This window comes from Barbus barbus (genome assembly GCF_936440315.1).
Source record: "Barbus barbus genome assembly, chromosome: 1".
Classification (NCBI taxonomy): Eukaryota; Metazoa; Chordata; class Actinopteri; order Cypriniformes; family Cyprinidae; genus Barbus; species Barbus barbus.
The window spans coordinates 40,004,466-40,021,965 of record NC_136729.1 but is presented as its reverse complement, the minus strand read 5'-3'; the positions used below and the strand labels follow the sequence as shown (position 1 = coordinate 40,021,965).

Here is a 17,500-nt window from a genome sequence, read left to right as displayed (position 1 = left end):
TTTGGCATCTCAAGATTTTCTCACATGTAATATAGTCCCTCATTTTCAGGGGGCTATATGTTTTGCCACATTTAGCTGCATAACAGTCTTTGCTGTTATGTAAAAAAGTAGTTAGACGTCATGACTTGAAGTATTACATACTGTATGACAACATACACATATGGCTAGTGAACCATGCCGTGTTAGCCCAGCTCCTCTTGCTTGTTTTCTATTGCCCTGCTCTCCAGCTTTTCAGTCTCTATATGCCTTTCTTCCATTACAACAGTTTGAACCTTAGTTTTTTATATTAATGCTTTGATACCTCACATAGAGTGGTGTTTCAGCAATCTAGTTTGAACCGTAATTGCTGCCCACTGCCTTATGGGTTTCTGCTGCCCAAATCTGATTAAGTGTGAACAACAAAAAGCACATTCATATTCAATCTGTGTCATGTGTACCAGACTTTCTGCTCATAGTAAACATTTAGCTTCGCGTAGATAAGCACATCTTATTTCTACCTATTTAATCTGTCTTTTCTCTTTCTTCTCTCTTTCTTGTTTGTGTTGTTTGTTTTTTGGCTTCCTAAGGGCATGACGCTGCTGCTCCAGTTGTGAAAAGTGTGGATAGCTTTAGTTTTCTGCATCACCCTGTCCATCAGAGAAGCTTAGAGATCCTGCAGAGGTGCAAAGAGGAGAAATACAGTAAGGCTGCCTTTCCATCATCTCGTCTCCTCACTCCATGCACCCCGGGCCAAGACATGAGGACCCCGTTAAATTTTACTGTTACAGCTATATTAATGCATACCTCTGCATTTACACATGTATAACAGAATCATTGAATTGATTCAGAGCTGAAACTGGCAAGACTTGCCCTCATGTCTCTGCCCATCCATCTTGCACCTGTCTTGCTTTCCTGCATGATGTCAGTTTGGGCACCTGTCTTTCACTAACAGCCCTCTCTATGGGTTCAGTCCAGCATGCATGCTTCTCGGGCAGCCCACCACTGTCCCCTCACTGGAGCCCCTGTTCTGAGCACTCGCGCCCCAGCACCGCTCCAGCTCAGAGTACACACTCGTTTCTCTTGCCCTCCGAGGACAGCGGGCTCACAATAGGTCTGCTTGATGGAGGTAGCTCAGATTGCAGACTATACACACAAAAACACAAGAAAAGCAAAAAAAGAAAAAAGATTTATAATTCCTACCTGTTAGAAACTTGCCCTCATAATTAATTTGTTGTAGTTACAGCTGGGTGATATAATTGAGAAAAAAAAAATCTATATTTTGTATCTCAAAATAGCGATATATTCTAGATCTCAAAATGTGTAATTGACATTTTATATGTATATGTGTGTGTGTGTGTGTGTGCGGGTGTGTGTGTGTGTACAGATATGTATTTTATGTGCTGTGGCTGATTACAGTTTCTCTCTTAAATTGACAAATGAATTTTTAAAAATTGTCTGTTTGGACAATTAATAAGGTCATAAAATCTGCTTGCAAAATGCAGTTTAAATGGTTTTAGGTGGAGTTTAGCGTGACCCACAGGACATGCCGATTTTAATACTATGGCTTACAATGAATCAAATTCACTAAAATAAAATAAAAAAATAATCAGCTTGTGTTCTTCACTGTTTTTAACTAAATGAACACAAAGAAGAATTATAATTAATATTTTTATTGTTTATTTATACTGTACATATACTAATGTACTAATGTATTGTGATGAGTGATGAATTGACAAACCTGTTCGTGGAAATGGAAAAGAATTGGTTCATAAAAGATAAATTTTACAAATGTGGTTAAAGCCATGATGCTCTTGAGCAGTAAATAAATAAATAAAAAAACTGTATGCATATTTCACCAAAAAATGAAAATGTGTTTAATACTTACTTGCCCCCAGGCACTTTGTGATTGTTGTTTCGTCATCTGAACATATTTTGACAAATTTAGCATTACATCACTTGGTCATCTTTAGTGAATAGAAGATGACCAAAGAGAGTTGAAAAAGCTGATAAAAACATTACAAAAATCCACAAGTAATCTACACAACTCCAGTCCATCAATTAATGTCTTATGAAGTGAAAATCTGCATGTTTGCAAGAAACAGCCATCATTAAGGTGTTTTAACTGTTGCTTCTGGCCAAAATGCAAGTCCATGATCCATAATCTGTTTCGATGAATAAGCAACCTCATCTATATCTTGGATGTCCTGAGGGTGACTAAATATTAAGCAAATTTTCATTTTTGAACTATCCTTTAAAGAAATGTAACTTGATGAATAAAACTAAATAAGATGACTACTATATATTTAATCGCCAAAAAAAATATTGCAGATATATGGTATATTTTCAATATATCACCCAGATTTAGTTAAGTGCTACAATGAAAGTCTCCCGGTGTTTTTGTATGTGGATTTATGAACCCAGAAACCGTGGGTGTGTGTGTCGTATGTAACTGATTCACATAAGCATGTTTCAAGTAATTCACTTCTAATTGAATGGTTAAATATTTCATTTCATCAACAGCAACATCATTAATCAACATCACATCCTGTTAGGCTGATGCTACACGGCGCAACTTTTTGAGCAATGTTGCAATCAACTGGCAACCAGGAGAGACTGAGGGCCCACGATCTAAAGTATCCAGATAGAAATTTGTTACGAATTCTCAATGGAAAAGTGCCCAAGCAACATTGCTCAAAAGTTATCGATATAAATTCACCCCATGTATCATCAGCCTTATTCTCATGAGAACCATTACACAGTCCTCTCATAAACTTTCACACATTTTCCATATTACCCATGTGTCTTGGGGCAGTTTGGTTGTACAGGTTTTGTGCTCTGTTTCAGGTGTGAACAGGAGGAATCCTTGCACTCCTCTATCTGATCTGCAGGGAAGCAACACATTCAATCAACGGTGAGAACACCTCACCAATGACCACCATCCTGTCCTGTATCCCTCACAGATACAGTGGATATCTATAAATTCTATACATTTTACAGTACAGCTTATATCCCCCTTAATAATAATTCCAGTGGAGGTGTGTATGACTTATCTCATTCCACAAGCACTCTGATGAGATAGCCCTCACATGATATTCTGCTAGCACTCTGATTATATTTTCCTGGAGAACCTGCATATTATTTGTTTCTACCGTAAGTAGCCGAGATCCTGAAATCCCCTCTGTAGAGACTTTTTTTTTTTTTCTTCAGAGGGGGAAATGAATTGTGCACGGTGAGCCCCTGGTCAGTATTCACATGGATTAAGTTCTCCGTGTGGGTGTAGAGTTAGAGCAGTGACTCCACAGCAGTGTTAATTTTGGCAGGCATTTTTGATTTAGTCTTAGTCTTTATCTTGAGACGAAAATGCTTAATAGTCTTAGTCACATTTTAGTCATTTGAGTCTATCATAGTTTTAGTCTAGTTTTAGTCATTTGAGTCTTTCATAGTTTTAGTCTAGTTTTAGTCGACGAAAAGTCATTGCATTTTTGTCAACTTTTAGTCAAACTGCAGTTACCAACATTTATTTTGGAAGCTATTTTATATGTAGTATTCAAACAAAAATAGTCATCAATTCTTCTCTCTTTAGACCAAATCAATTAAGCTTAGTTATGAGAAATTTGAATCAAGGATTGAATTTGGAAAAACTGGAATAAATTTTAATTTTTTGGTAGAAATATAAATTAAACTCATTTTTCAGATACAGTAGGTTTACTTAACAAGTATACATTTATTTAACATCTTTTGGTGGTTAACATTTATGACAGATAATTAGGAATGCTGTCCATTTAAGACGGAAGGTATGTATGTAATAGCCTACTGACATGCATTCAGTTTTCACCCAGCTGTTTAAGCTCACTTAAACCATAACGGACTGTATTTCCGTGAGATACTCTACATGAGAGACATTTGGACTGCTGTGTGTGTATTTGAGCGCTGAGAACTGATCGCGCGCTGCATGAGAACTGAAGAAGTGGAGCGCGCGCGAGAGAGAGCACTTCTATCAGCGCGTTTCCGCCTATCGCACCTTCACTGACTTTAAGTTAATCGACAATGAATTGTGACTCCCGGGAAAAACGGGACGTCTGGTCACCCACTCCCTAACCCTTCGGTTGCTGAGGCCATTGTTTCAGATCGCTATAGTTCGCGTTTTGGTAGCCTATCCGTCCACTGCGGCTGCCATACTGAGACTAGATATGCAAACGCCCCTTATCCAATGACAGAGACGCACATTTTGAAAGACAAGTCAGTTAACTTAGCCTATAGGATGTATTTTGAATGTCCGGTAGTCCTCAAATAACATTTTAGTCCCGTCTCGTCTTGTTAACGAAGACGCGCATAAATTTCGTCATAGTTTTTATCATCAGATATTAGTTTTAGCTCGTCAACGTCTCGTCTTAGTCACAGAAAAAAGGTTCGTTGACGAATATTTTTCGTCGTCGTCTTAGTCAACGAAATTAACACTGCTCCACAGAAACCCGGAGGACGACCCACGGCCTTCTCGGATTCATGCTTTGTTAATGACTGCATGGCACTGAGATTATTCTTGACATCCAGAACAAGTGGCAAGAGCCGAGCTCACAACAGCGCTTTTGTTGCACTGTAAAGTCCCCCTAATCTGTTTTGCAACCCCACACACTTTTTGGGTTACTAGGCGACCATTAAACACCAGGAAAGAGCAGCTGCGTCCTATGTGATGTAAGAGCGGAGTTATTTGCTCATTTGGAGGACAGGCTCTAGGCTGATGGGTAATTGCTCTCCACAGTCCACGACCACATGCTCCAGTGACCTCCTGTACACAGAATATTGCCATAAAATAACTGTTGCCCCCTCACTTTTTTTTTTTGTTTGTTAACGTTTTGTTAATTTGACAGATTTTTCCCAATTAGTTTTATACCTAGAAACTATTAGTGTCCTAGAAAAGGCTGTTTTGATCTACTTAAAGGTAATCTCCTTTCATGGTGGCTGTCATGTTGACAAAACATGGCCAGTAGTGATGCACAGAAATACATTTTTACCAAAACACTGAAATCAAAATTTTAATTTTAGAATCTAATAATTAATCAAATGCATTTAATAATCAGTAGTCAAATAAAAACTTGTATTTGAGATGTATATAAAATTATCCAAAAAGTCAGCTCCAATAGCCTCCTGGGCAGCGCACCAACATATTCGGGCATCCCAAGTTCAAGTCCCGGCTCATGGACCTTTCCTGATCCTGTCCCTCCTCTTTCTCCCACTTCGCTTCAAGTCTAAATACTGTCCTATCACAATAAAGGCAAAAATGCCAAAAACAAATCTTTTAAACATTTAAATGGTGGATCATGTTTGTCAAAAGTTCAAATAAGTAGATCTTAGTGGACTGTTTGTTGTCGTGATAAAAGATATCTTAGCTAAATTGTATGCCCAGTGTTGAGACACATTGTGTCTGTGACGCAGATATCCATTGAGCTTTCACACTGATAATAGTTCTGCTGAAGCACTGTATAGACAGTAAAGTGATTTCTGAATAACTACTGTATACTGAATGGTTCCTTTAACAACTATGAATTATAAAACGATTATTTATACAAACTTGACTGCCTCAAAATCTAATTTACAGTATGTGAGCAGATAAGCCACAGTAGCTGTGTTTACATGCTCCCAAACCATTTATAATCAGACTGATGGCTCAACTGAACTGTAAAGCCTTCATGTAAACACTTTAATCAGTTTGAATTAGCTTGATATGAACGAAACGTTGATTGGATTGGAAGGGACCTGCAATTATTTTAGCATCAGAGAAAAACAAACATGTAAACGGCTGAATCTGACTAGTTTATGAATTGGGTTCAAAAATACCTTGCACACATGAGCAGAGCCATGCTGCATGTTGACATAAATCTTATGAATGTGTGTATATATTTAAATTTCAAGTCTTACATACTAGTTACATACTACAACTTGTTGTTTTAAGTTTATACAACAAAAAGTTGAGAATCTCCTACAAAAATAAGTTGAGAACTCAAATCTACTGAAGGTGGTTGCCTTAATTTTAAGTTTATTTTTTTTTATACAGTGCAGGCCAAAACGAGTAGCTCAAATGACATTAGCACAGTGGCTTTCTCTGCAAACGTGAACAAATATGTGAATCCGGTTGCAGTGTTCAGGGTTCATATGGATACAGTACATCTTGAATCGGAATCAGAATCTTAAATTTGATTGGATTCATGGCGGCTGATGGAAATTAGTGCTTGCAAACACCCCTATTTACGTTCAAATGATAATACATTTGCATGGAACCCAAACAGTAACACACATTTCTTATATAATTGTCTTTATTCAGTCTGATTTACTAAATAGAATGTGCTGTTTTGGCATTATAGATGTTGGACAAAGACTTACCACAAAAGTACCCTACTAAGGCTCAATTAGCTACTTGCTTTGTTAACTGCTAAAAACCTAGATGTATACATGTTGGCTGGGTTTACCATGCAACTAGGGGTTCCACACTGTTAAGTTATCCTGCTCTATACTGTACATACAAAGACCCGAAACCCTGTTGAATCAAAGGAAATGTATTTGAAGCCTTTTCAGTCTTTAGAGTATCCAGAATGATTGAAGTCAAACATTAGATATTTCATTCAAATTGTTTTGCCTTTTTTGCAGTTAGAGAGTTAGAGAGATGTGTGTTTAATATCCATATTTTTGCTGTCCCTTTCAGAGAGGGATGGAATGGGCGTCCTGGGAGACAAAACCGTCTGTCCTCTGCTGGATCCTTCAGTGAAGAGGACGGCATCTTCATCAGCTCCACCAGCAGTAAACTCCTGGAGCGAGCCCACGGCATCCTTATGTGAGATTCTGTCTCTCTGTGCTACACAACTCTTTACTTTTACTGTCATCAAATACAAGAGGCTACTGGAATAGCATAACCACTATTTTTTATGCTTTTTTTTCAGGAGAAATAAAAACTATAAAATGAAGCCCAGTCTTCCTAAGGTGCGAATCCCATAACATATTTTTTCATACTTTTTTTACTCAATAACAAGTCTGTCGTGAGCTACTCATCATGTTATCAATATCTGGCGTTTTTGTCTTTGTTTGTCTTTTCTTTGTCTTTGTTTTTGCTGTGTTTTGTTTTTATGAGATATTTAGCAAAGTGTCCAAGTTTATGGCGAATAAACTTTGAACAGTGCAGAAGTCAAGTTATTTCATTTTTGAATTTTTGCCTTTTCCTACATATTTGGCTTCAGAATACTTGGAATATTGTATCATTTCAGTAATGTTTTTTGTCTATTCTAGTATTTTTGGAGCTTGCTAGCTGCATAATCTGTTTTTTTTTTAGGATACTTCATTGATTTTTGTTTTAACTGTGATGGCCATATGTAGAGTTGACTTCTCCTTTTGTGTTCCATGAAAGTTCATATGGTTTTATAATGACACGAGGTTCTGTGAATGCTTATAAATTTCAGATTTTTGGGCAAACTATCCCTTTAACTGGTCTCTGTAAGCTTGTGCCTGACTGACAGTGTGTCTCACCTCTCTCTCTGTGTGTGTGTGTGTGTTTCTGTCTGTTTCTGCAGCACTTATTGGATGTCAAGTCTCTGAAGTACCTGAGTAACCTGACGTTACAGGACCGCATCACAAAGTCCCTGCTGCACCTCCACAAGAAAAAGAAACCCCCAAGTATCAGTGCCCAGTTCCAGGTCAGATCTCGCTCTCTTTCTTAAGAGTATTCTGAATCATATCCATGTTGTGTAAGTATGGTGTAATTTCCACCCTGTACAGCTCTGTTTTATTAGCGCCAGAAAAAGCCCAAATTAATGACATCATGTCTGTCTTTGATACAATAACATTTTTATTTGCTCTGTCATTCCCAAGCTCTTTTGTCTTGGTTTTACTAAACAAACAAAAACTGCTTGTGATAATCTATGATTCTTGACATTTTAGATCATATGAAGCAGTACGTATTGGTCATATGGCTGTTTTTATCTGGACAGGATCTCCTTACCTACCCAGAGTTTGAACTCATGCACATTACAGTCTATTGAATTAGCTGAGCTTCTGCGTATTACTGTTGTCAGCGCTGTTGTGGGTTTTACAATTATGGTCACTTTTGGTCCTGTGGACTTAATTAAATTCAATTAAATTAGACGTTAAACTCTCTTAAAATAGACTTTTCATTCCCTCTAGTTGATTTACTTCAACTAATAACAGTGTACAATAGCGTATATATGCATGCATCATGGACGAATTTTTGCTATTTTATTTCTGAACCAGCATAAACTTAAACAGAAATTTTCAAATCAACATTCATGTCGTCGTGACCTTTTTAAATGAAATAAAGTGTTTGACTTCTTTGTCCTGCTAAGTTAGAATTTTCTGTATTTTAAATGCATATAATTAAATAATATTTTCATGCTTTTTGCATAATTTGACAAAATCAGAATGGAAGGTGATATTTACCTTAGTTTGCCTTTGTTTATATATAGTTTAAAATCCATTGTTTTATAATGGATTCTCATAGTTTAATCTAGCTATAAAATGTAGCTGGGAAAAAACAAAAGTATTTCCAGGTTTTTTAATGCAACAGTCATCTGCTAAATTAATATTTGTAAAGGGAAATGTTGAAATCTGTTAAAAAAAATCCCATGTGAAATGAAAGTGAATGTAGTTGTGCAGTCCAAATGCAGCATTGTATGACAATTCACTCTGCTGGCTAAGAATTAGATTTCCCTCTAGTGTCTCAGATTGAGACAGAGAGCTGTAAACATTCAATCGCTCTGCAGTTCTGGGGTGTCTGGCAGCAGGTCTGCACAAATGTGTGGATGACCTCACTTCCCACATCCTGTTCTGTGTGGCTCTCACTTTGGGAAGGGAGAGTGAATTCCTGACCACCAAAAGAGCCGCTTTCCCTAGATCTTGAACATTAGCATGTCAGGTGCTATATGTAAATTTTTTTGCTACTTTGGAATGGTATATACATGTCATATTACACTATAACATAGTTCTAAAATAGACGTCATCGTCTTCATTCAGAATATATATTTTTATTTCTTTTAAATGTTAATTTTCTTATGGAGTGACGGGTTTTATGAGATTTAACTGTATAGTCAAGATACAAGAGAAAATGTTAGGACTAAAGGGGACAGCAAAGAGATTTGAACAATTTGAACTTGTACTGCCTTCATGAGCACTATAGCTCAATCTGTAATTCAGCCAGTTAAAGTAATGCTTGTTTCTGCCATGTATGTTGTGTACTAATGTGAAATATCATTTAACCTGAACAAATGCTTATTTATTCATTTTTTTCTGGTGTTTTACTTCATTTAAGGCCTCTCTCAACAAACTGATGGAGACGCTGGGTCAGTCAGAGCCATACTTTGTGAAGTGCATACGATCAAATGCAGAAAAGGTGTGTTAGTCCTTATGAATGTCCTTGTTTCATATTAATTTCACTCATCCTGTACACTGTCATTTATAGATTATATACATTTCTATGTTTATTGTTTGACATAAATCCCTGCTGCTTTTCAGCTCCCTCTGCGTTTTAATGATGTGCTGGTGCTGAGACAGCTTCGCTACACAGGCATGCTGGAAACCGTGCGTATCCGACAATCTGGCTACAGTATCAAGTACACTTTTCAGGTGAGACTAATGCATGCACACAGTAAAGGTTTTTTAAAATGTTTTTCAAAGAAGTCTCTAATGCTTAATTAAAAATACAGTAAAAGCAGTACTATTTTGAAAGATTATTACTCTTTTATTATTATTATTATTATTACTATTTTACCATAAAATAACTGTTTTCTATTTGAATATATTTTAGAGTATAGTCATTACTCTAGTCTTTGGTATCAAGTGATCCTTCATAAATCATTTCAGTATGAAAATTTGGTGCTCAAGAAACAATTATTGAAATTGTCAATGATGTAAACCGTTTTTGTGGAAGCCGTAATACATTTTTTTCAGAATGTGTTGAAGAAATAGAAAGTTCAAAAGAAATAAATGTTTTTTTTTAAACAATTTAAAAGTCCTTACTTTCACTTTTGATCAGTTTAATGCATCCTTGCTCAATAAAGGTGTCAATTTCTTAAAAAAAATAAAATAATAATAATAATAATATACTGACCCCACAAACTTTTGAATGATGTTGTACATGGATCAGAGTAATTTCCTATCCTCATCTTCTGGAGTTTCAAAGCTGAAATCATTGTTTCCAGTTATTCAGTTCCTTTCCTGGGTGGGGCTGTCTGGGGATGATTCTGTTGTTTTGGCCACTTTCTGTGAATTCAGCCCAGACAAATAACATCATGTAGATGATACAAATAGGATTAGTTTACACACTGTGAATCCCTAATGACTGATAGTTCAAACAGATTTCTTATGTTGGGTATCGTGTAAAATGGCCTTTACATGAATGTCGAACTTGAGGGATATGTGTACTTTTCTGTCCATATCTCTTTTTTTTATTTTTATTTTATCCACGACAAGAAAATTTAAAAAAAATTTTTTATATGGACCCTTAAGCCACACTTTCACTTTTTCAAATCTTTAGTCAAGAATTTCTGTAATACAGCCTCATATTATCAGTAAGTAAACACCTATCATTACAGTTAGCAAACATTAGCAATGTGCTAACAGCCACTCAGAACACTCTAGCAGCTGATTAGCAATGACTTATTTTTATTAAGTTCTCCATCTTGACAATGTGTGATCAAATGTCTTTTTATGAAGCCTGAGTGTTTCCGACCCCTGTAATTTCTGTAAAATATAAAGCTGGTGTAGTTAGCTGACTTCACAGAGGCTCTCTATAGTCTGCAATAAAAGTGGCCAGGAATAATTGCATACACAACAGCATCTGCCTCCCAGACTGTCCACCCCCAGTGGGCTGCATTGACGGAGACTTCAATAAGGCATGCCTTCACAGTGATGTTAGTGTTCTGAAATCTGCCCGGTTTTAAGGCCTTAATGAGAAATGTCACTTCCTGAATGCTTCAGAAAGTGAATGACTTTTTGTGTGTATGCCATCAAGAAAAAAGATTCACTATGACGGTGTGGTGTAAAAGGCTCTGTGTTATGCCCTCCAGGACTTCGTTCGACACTTCCATGTGCTGTTACCAGAGGGTACCAACCAGGCCAGCCAGGAAGCTATCAGACGGTACCTTCACCAGGTGGATCTGTCTCCCGAAGGGTTCCAAGTGGGCCGTACCATGGTATGATCAACATTCAGCCTCTGCCAGTGATAGGACTTAATTGAATTACTAAAGTCTAACTTTTTTGATGCCTTTGGGATGACACATACTGTCCATTCATGGTTAGCTTTGTTGGAAATGTACAGTATTGCATGCATGTGATGCGTCTCTTTGTCCATGCTTGTGTATGGCAGGTGTTCCTCCGTGAAACAGAGCGTCAGCGTCTACAAGACCTGCTCCATCAGGAGGTGCTGCGTAGAATCATTAATCTTCAGCGACGTTTCAGAGCTCTTCTGGAGAAAAGAAACTTCCTCAGAATGAAACGGGCTGCTTCCCAGATACAGGTACCTCTAAGATTTTTTTTTTTTTTTTTTTTTTTTACTGGTTTGTGACAATAATATTTTTTTTAAGCCTGGAAATATCAAGAAATTTTATAATTACTAGGGATGCACCGATACCACTTTTTCCAGTACTCACCCGATACCGCTACTTTTATTTTTGGTACTTGCTGATACCGAGTACCGATACTGATATTTTCATTGCATTTGTAAATTTTTAAAATATTGGGTACAGAAACCAAAAGAGTATGTATAATGTTAATTGGTTAACTTAATTTATCAAATAAATAGTCAAACCAAAATTTATTCAAACACCATTAAAATTTCTCACATTATCACGGTTTATTCGCTATAGTTTAGAAAATGGTAATAAAATATGACAAGAACTCAGAGTAAAACTGTGTATGAACAAATTCAGCTTGATAATGTCAGAATGTGCTGCAATTTATATTCCAAAGCCACTCATATAATGCATAATCACTCATGAAGCAAGCAAAACGTGCGCACGTATTTGTACTGGTGCAGAATGAGAGGGACAAGTACAGAACATAGCGCATAAGCTGTTAGTTTCAATTTCGCCAGAATGTCGTGTATGCTTAAGGTTGAAAATAAATGATGGTTTATCGAGAATACCCCTATAAATTGTCTTATATTTACGAATTAGTTTTAATCCAAATGATGCGTGTGCCAAGTGAGCGAACATCAATAAAGATCACACAACAGAAGTGCACGCACGCTCTCTCTCTCTCTCTCCCTCCCTCCCTCCCTACCGTTAAGTAACTCGTGTATTGTTTTACTTACTTGTTTTTGACATATCCGACCGAACTACAAACTATCCAGTGATGTCTGTGAGAAAGGTATATTCACTCGACGAGCTCACGCATCTGCGCGGCCGCGCGCTCAATCCACTCAGCATGCTTTGCTTAGCCATCAGCTCGCACACATCAGCTATACAGGCGTCAATACTGAATGTTTAACATTAATTTAATTGCATGCATATACTTCGTAGACATCCTTAATCTCTAATAACTTCATTCTGCTGTCTGTTGTTCTGTTGTCTGTATTTCTTTGTCTCAATGTGGCACTTATCACATGCTGTGTGGTATCGGCGTTTGGTATCGGGCCATTTTAACGAGTACAGGAGCTCAGTATCGGGCCCGATATCAGTATCGGTGCATCCCTAATAATTACTATTTTAAAATTTAAAATAAACAATCTTAAGTTATTGGGTTTTTTTTCAATTGGGATTGAGAGGGGAAAAAAATAGTTTCAGTGAAAATATTTAATCAAATTGTAATTTTTTTTAAACATTTTTGTTTTTTAAACATTTTATTTCAATTATTTATTAAAATGTTTAATAATTTTAAAAAATGCTTTCCAATGTCCATCTTGAATGACTGAAAATCAGTGGAAGTTCATTGGGCAGAAGGTGTGGGAACCGTGTCTTTGGTATTCAGGTTAGGCTTTTGTCATGTAAACAGCACTTACAGAAATAAAGGATTTAGTATTAAATAAATATTATTTTAACTCTAAAGGTGAATTATTTGTTCCGTCAAACACTCAAGGGTGTTTAAAAAATGTGGATAGACTGGATTGCAGTTATGCATTTATCCTTTTTTGAAATATTATAAATATGTCCATGTTTTGACCAAAGTATTCTTATTTAGTGAGATTACTATTTAGTATAAATTTTTTTCTAATAAGACTGTTTTGTGCATGTGAAAAAATAAGTATATTCCTGTCTATTCTAAAAAATAAGTCTGAACACCACATATTTTGGAGTAAAATCCCCTCTGTGTTGTGTTGTCTCCTGTAGAACTGGTGGAGGAGCTGTCAGTCTTCACAGGGGGACAGCAGGCTTGAGTATATCCAGCAGGGGGCAGCGGTTTGTATCCAATCGGCCTGGAGAGGCTTTAAAGAGCGGCATAGACTCCTACTGTGGAGGGAGGCAGCCGTGGTGATCCAGAGAAACTGGAGGCAGTATTGGCAGGGGCAGGCAGCCCTCCGGATCCAGACTGCATGGAGAAGACACAGGGCCAGAGAGCTCTACCTCCGGCAGCGGGATATCACCATTCGCCTGCAAGCAGCGGGTAGAGGCTATCTGGCAAGGCAGAGGTATGATACATCCCTTTCTACAGAGATACAGCTCTGATGAAATAAATTGCCTAATAATACAGGGAGAACTCTATAATGGTCTGGTTTACACCAATCAACAGTCTAATGCTTTTTATACAGGGTTCATAGTGGTAACCTGCCAAGCAAAAATCTGGTTGGTTTAACACCGGAATTGCATAAGAACTTAGAAAAGTTTAGAAGGATGTTTACTAACCTTTGTTGTTGTTGTTTTCATTTTTATTGTTTATATCATTCCAGCGATGAATTAATAGGTGTATTTACTGTATAGTACATCCAACAGCATGCATACAGTACACTTACATACATAAAGCAACGTACTATATATCAAATCTCAGCTGTGTGATAGTTTATATCATTGCAAAATGTAAACTATGTTATTGCATAGCCTTTTATATAAAGTTGAAAATGCAGTATATCCAACTTTATCCACATATATATACAGCATACTTAATGGGATTTACTTATATATATATATATATATATATATATATATATATCTATATATATATCTATATATCTATCTCCAATCTCAAATGCAAGAATTCTTATATAGTTGAAAAATGTAAACTATATAATCGGCCATCTCTAATCAGTGAAGTATGACCGGCATGAAGATACTAAGCTATTATAGACATCAGCATCATGATTTTCTGCAAATTTTGAAAAGCACTACACAATTTTTTTATTTATTTTAGCCATGTATCCTGTCTTCCTACTAAGAAGTGGTCTTCTGAAATTTTCAGATTTAAAAAACTTCAAGAGCAGAGATTGAAATCCACTCAGCTGCCAAATGGAAAGACCAGTCTGTTACCAGAAGAGGGCAAGCTAAGAGACATGGGTTTGGATCAAAGCATATGGGAAGACTCCAGTGAGGTGCAGGACGGGAGCAAACAGACCCTCATCGGTGCAGTAGAGGTGCCTGGAGGAGATGTTTTGGAAGAGATGGCACCAGAGATGACCGAGGGTACGGCAACAGTACAGCCGACATCTGAAGTCACAATCCGAGAAAGACCGCAGACTCTAGAGGATCCAAACCAGAGGACCCGGGCCAAACGGGAGAGTCGGCTGATGCGAGAGTTGGAGCAGGCCAAATTCAGCTTGGAGCTTCTTAAGGTGCGCTCCACTGGAGGCACGTATCCTTCGGAAGAAAGGCGCTGGTCAATGGAGCTGGTCAGCGAGATCCCGCAGACTCCTCAGGGTACTCCAGACAGCCAGAGCTCCAAGGACAGCTTTGAGCTACTCAATATAGATGACTATTTCAAAGACAAGGCACCTTGTGCTGAACCAGAGGACCTTGGTTCTCCTTCTGCACCTGACAAGCACGATGTGTTCTCCAACATTTCCGAGTCCGCTTTTCCCTCTGACACTCCAGCACCTGATATATTATCAAAACCAGCTGGCCAACCTGAACCTCCCAAAATGCAGAGCTCGCTCCCAACTTTCTACTCCCCTCCATCAGAAAGCAGCTCTCTAATTGTGAAGTCCACCATGAATTCTGCCACCCCTTGCCCTGATGGCCCCAGCAAACCAATGAAAGACAGGAAGGAGTCCACTCGGAGACCTATGGTCGTGGTTATTAGTATGCAGAAGGAAAGCCTTTTAAATGAAGCAGATGTGAAGCCTCCGGAGGTCAAAGACAGTTCTGTGCAGACCAGCGAGCCGCCAAGCCCAGCACAGCCTAGCAGCGAAAGCCTTTATGTTCTGAAAAGGCTAGAGAAGCTTGAGGCAGCAAAGGAAGAGCGTCAGAAACATCAGAAGCAGCAAAATGAAAAAGAGTTGATGGAGCAGATCCGTCAGCAGAAGCACATCCTGAAAAAAGAACGTGAGCATAACGCCCAACATGAGAAGGAGAGGTATGAGAAGCAGAGGGTTGAAGCTCTGCAAAGGATCGAGCAGAGTAGACAAGAAGGTACAGGAGGAAAGCCAGATAGATTGTTCACAGACAGAGGCCCTGCTCCCTTAGCTCAGCCAGAACCTGACCTTAGCTCCCAGCCACTGGTCCCGGAAAAGCAAGATGCTTCTTCCATTTTCAGGGGCCAACCAAAAGACAGCCGCAGTGTAGCAGAAGGGTGGGCACCGAAGTTGACCCTGGAATCCAGAGGGGATGAGGCCAGAAGGAGAATAAATACAAAACCGTCCGCTCAGAATGTCAACATGAACATGTCCGAGAGGCCTGGAAACATGTTCTTTTCGCCGAAGGCCAAGGTTTCAAAGTAAGTGATGAGCTTGACCTCAGGGTTCCAGGTTACTAAATAGTTCATCGCAAAATGAAAATTATCATTATTTCATTCTCACCTTGGATACTTGAGGCTGTCAGGCTTCAAAAATAAAAATAGTCCATATGACTTTTCCACTATTATCTAATACTTCGTAAGTCAGACATTAGCTTTGTGTGAGAAACAGACTAATTTAAGCTGTTGTTAACATTAAACCTATCATGAAACTTCCTAAGATGCCATCTTTAAATATGCTTAAAGATGAGATATTAAGTGAATAATCATTTTAAATTCCAGTCTATTCTGCACACAAAGCTAAAGAAAGGAATTCATATGGTTTTGGATCGATATAAAGGTGAGCGAATGATGGCAGCGTTTTCGTTGAGTAATCTAAACCTTGAACTTCTTGAATTTGTTTTAGGTTGGATAAGGACTTGGCCAATCAAGGGAAAACCGCAGGAGTCCAGAATGAATTGAGCCTCTTGGGTTACAAATCTGCTAAGAGTGAGGTGAGAGATGTAGCAATTGACACTTTAGGTCATGACAGATTTAAATAGCTTTTCACAAACTTCAATTTTTTCCCACATTATTGAATACATTTGTCTTTGAACTCTTTCTGCCTCACGAGGCCTTGGTGGGGTCACCTGACTTTGACGTACGGGGGAACATCTTCATTTGTTTTATCATTTGGTTGATTAGGTTGGCCGACCAGGTCATAAAAAAGCCCGAATGGCACGGACACGTTCAAACTTCTTGACCCGTGGTTCAAACGCCATGGGAGAGGGGGAGTCAGAGGAGGAGGAGTATGATGAGACCCCTCTGTCTCCTGGCACACCCCTCCCCAAGCAGGACTCAGAGGAGAGCGCACTAGAGGCTTGTCACAGTGACTCCGAAATGGTAATTTAACGGTCTGTGCTAGCACAAGCAGGCCCAGCAGCAAGATCTCTCTCTACAGTTAACTCCTCCAGAAGAACCTGATAGATCGCCTTACTGACCACCTGAAACGCTTCTACACTCCCTATCCAGTTGAAGAACATAGTCTTCAACCACAGATGCTGAAACACCTTTTGAAAACTATTCTCATCTGTGATGGCAGGTGTTTTTCTATATCCACATAGAAATAGTGTACAAATAATATATACAATTCAAAGAATCATTTGCATTATAATTAGGGCTGTCAATAGATTAAAAAATATATTGAAAAAATACTGATTAATCTTAAATTTAGAATTTCCGTCAATACACACACTATATGAGTTTTCGGCTCAAGGTCTGCATATAAAGTCACACCAGAGGTGTTCAGCTGGGATTAGGACTTTGCTTTATGCAGACCAGTCAAGTTCTTCCACACTGACTGAATCAATCATTTCTTTTTGAACCTTGCCTTATATACAGAGGCACTGTCATGTTAGAATAGAAAAGGGCCCTGTCCAAACTGTTGCTATAAAATTAGAAGCACACAATTCCCTAGAATATCATTATATGCTTAAACATTAAGATTTGTACTCATGGAAATTACTAAAGTAGTCAAACCTGTTCATTAGAAGGGGTGACCCAATACTTTTGGCAATATAGTGTATATACAGTAGTTTACTTAGATATCTACTGTAAATGGGGACATTTCGTAGACATCTATTGTTTTTATATACAGCTAATTAATTAG

At 38.0% G+C, this 17,500-nt stretch overlaps 1 protein-coding gene across 1 annotated transcript in view; it reads left to right on the top strand.

Annotated features, from left to right (window-relative positions):
- Positions 1-17,500, top strand: part of LOC306860236 (unconventional myosin-IXAa-like) — a 149,852-nt gene that overhangs the window by 118,621 nt on the left and 13,731 nt on the right. Inside the window, exons 15-27 of the mRNA XM_079401829.1 lie at positions 567-680; positions 2,824-2,890; positions 6,677-6,805; positions 6,912-6,951; positions 7,536-7,658; positions 9,287-9,367; positions 9,490-9,600; positions 11,043-11,168; positions 11,342-11,491; positions 13,302-13,600; positions 14,365-15,834; positions 16,259-16,346; positions 16,537-16,734. Coding sequence (XP_079257955.1) covers positions 567-680; positions 2,824-2,890; positions 6,677-6,805; positions 6,912-6,951; positions 7,536-7,658; positions 9,287-9,367; positions 9,490-9,600; positions 11,043-11,168; positions 11,342-11,491; positions 13,302-13,600; positions 14,365-15,834; positions 16,259-16,346; positions 16,537-16,734 — 2,996 coding nt within the window. The remainder of the gene's footprint in view (positions 1-566; positions 681-2,823; positions 2,891-6,676; positions 6,806-6,911; positions 6,952-7,535; positions 7,659-9,286; positions 9,368-9,489; positions 9,601-11,042; positions 11,169-11,341; positions 11,492-13,301; positions 13,601-14,364; positions 15,835-16,258; positions 16,347-16,536; positions 16,735-17,500) is intronic.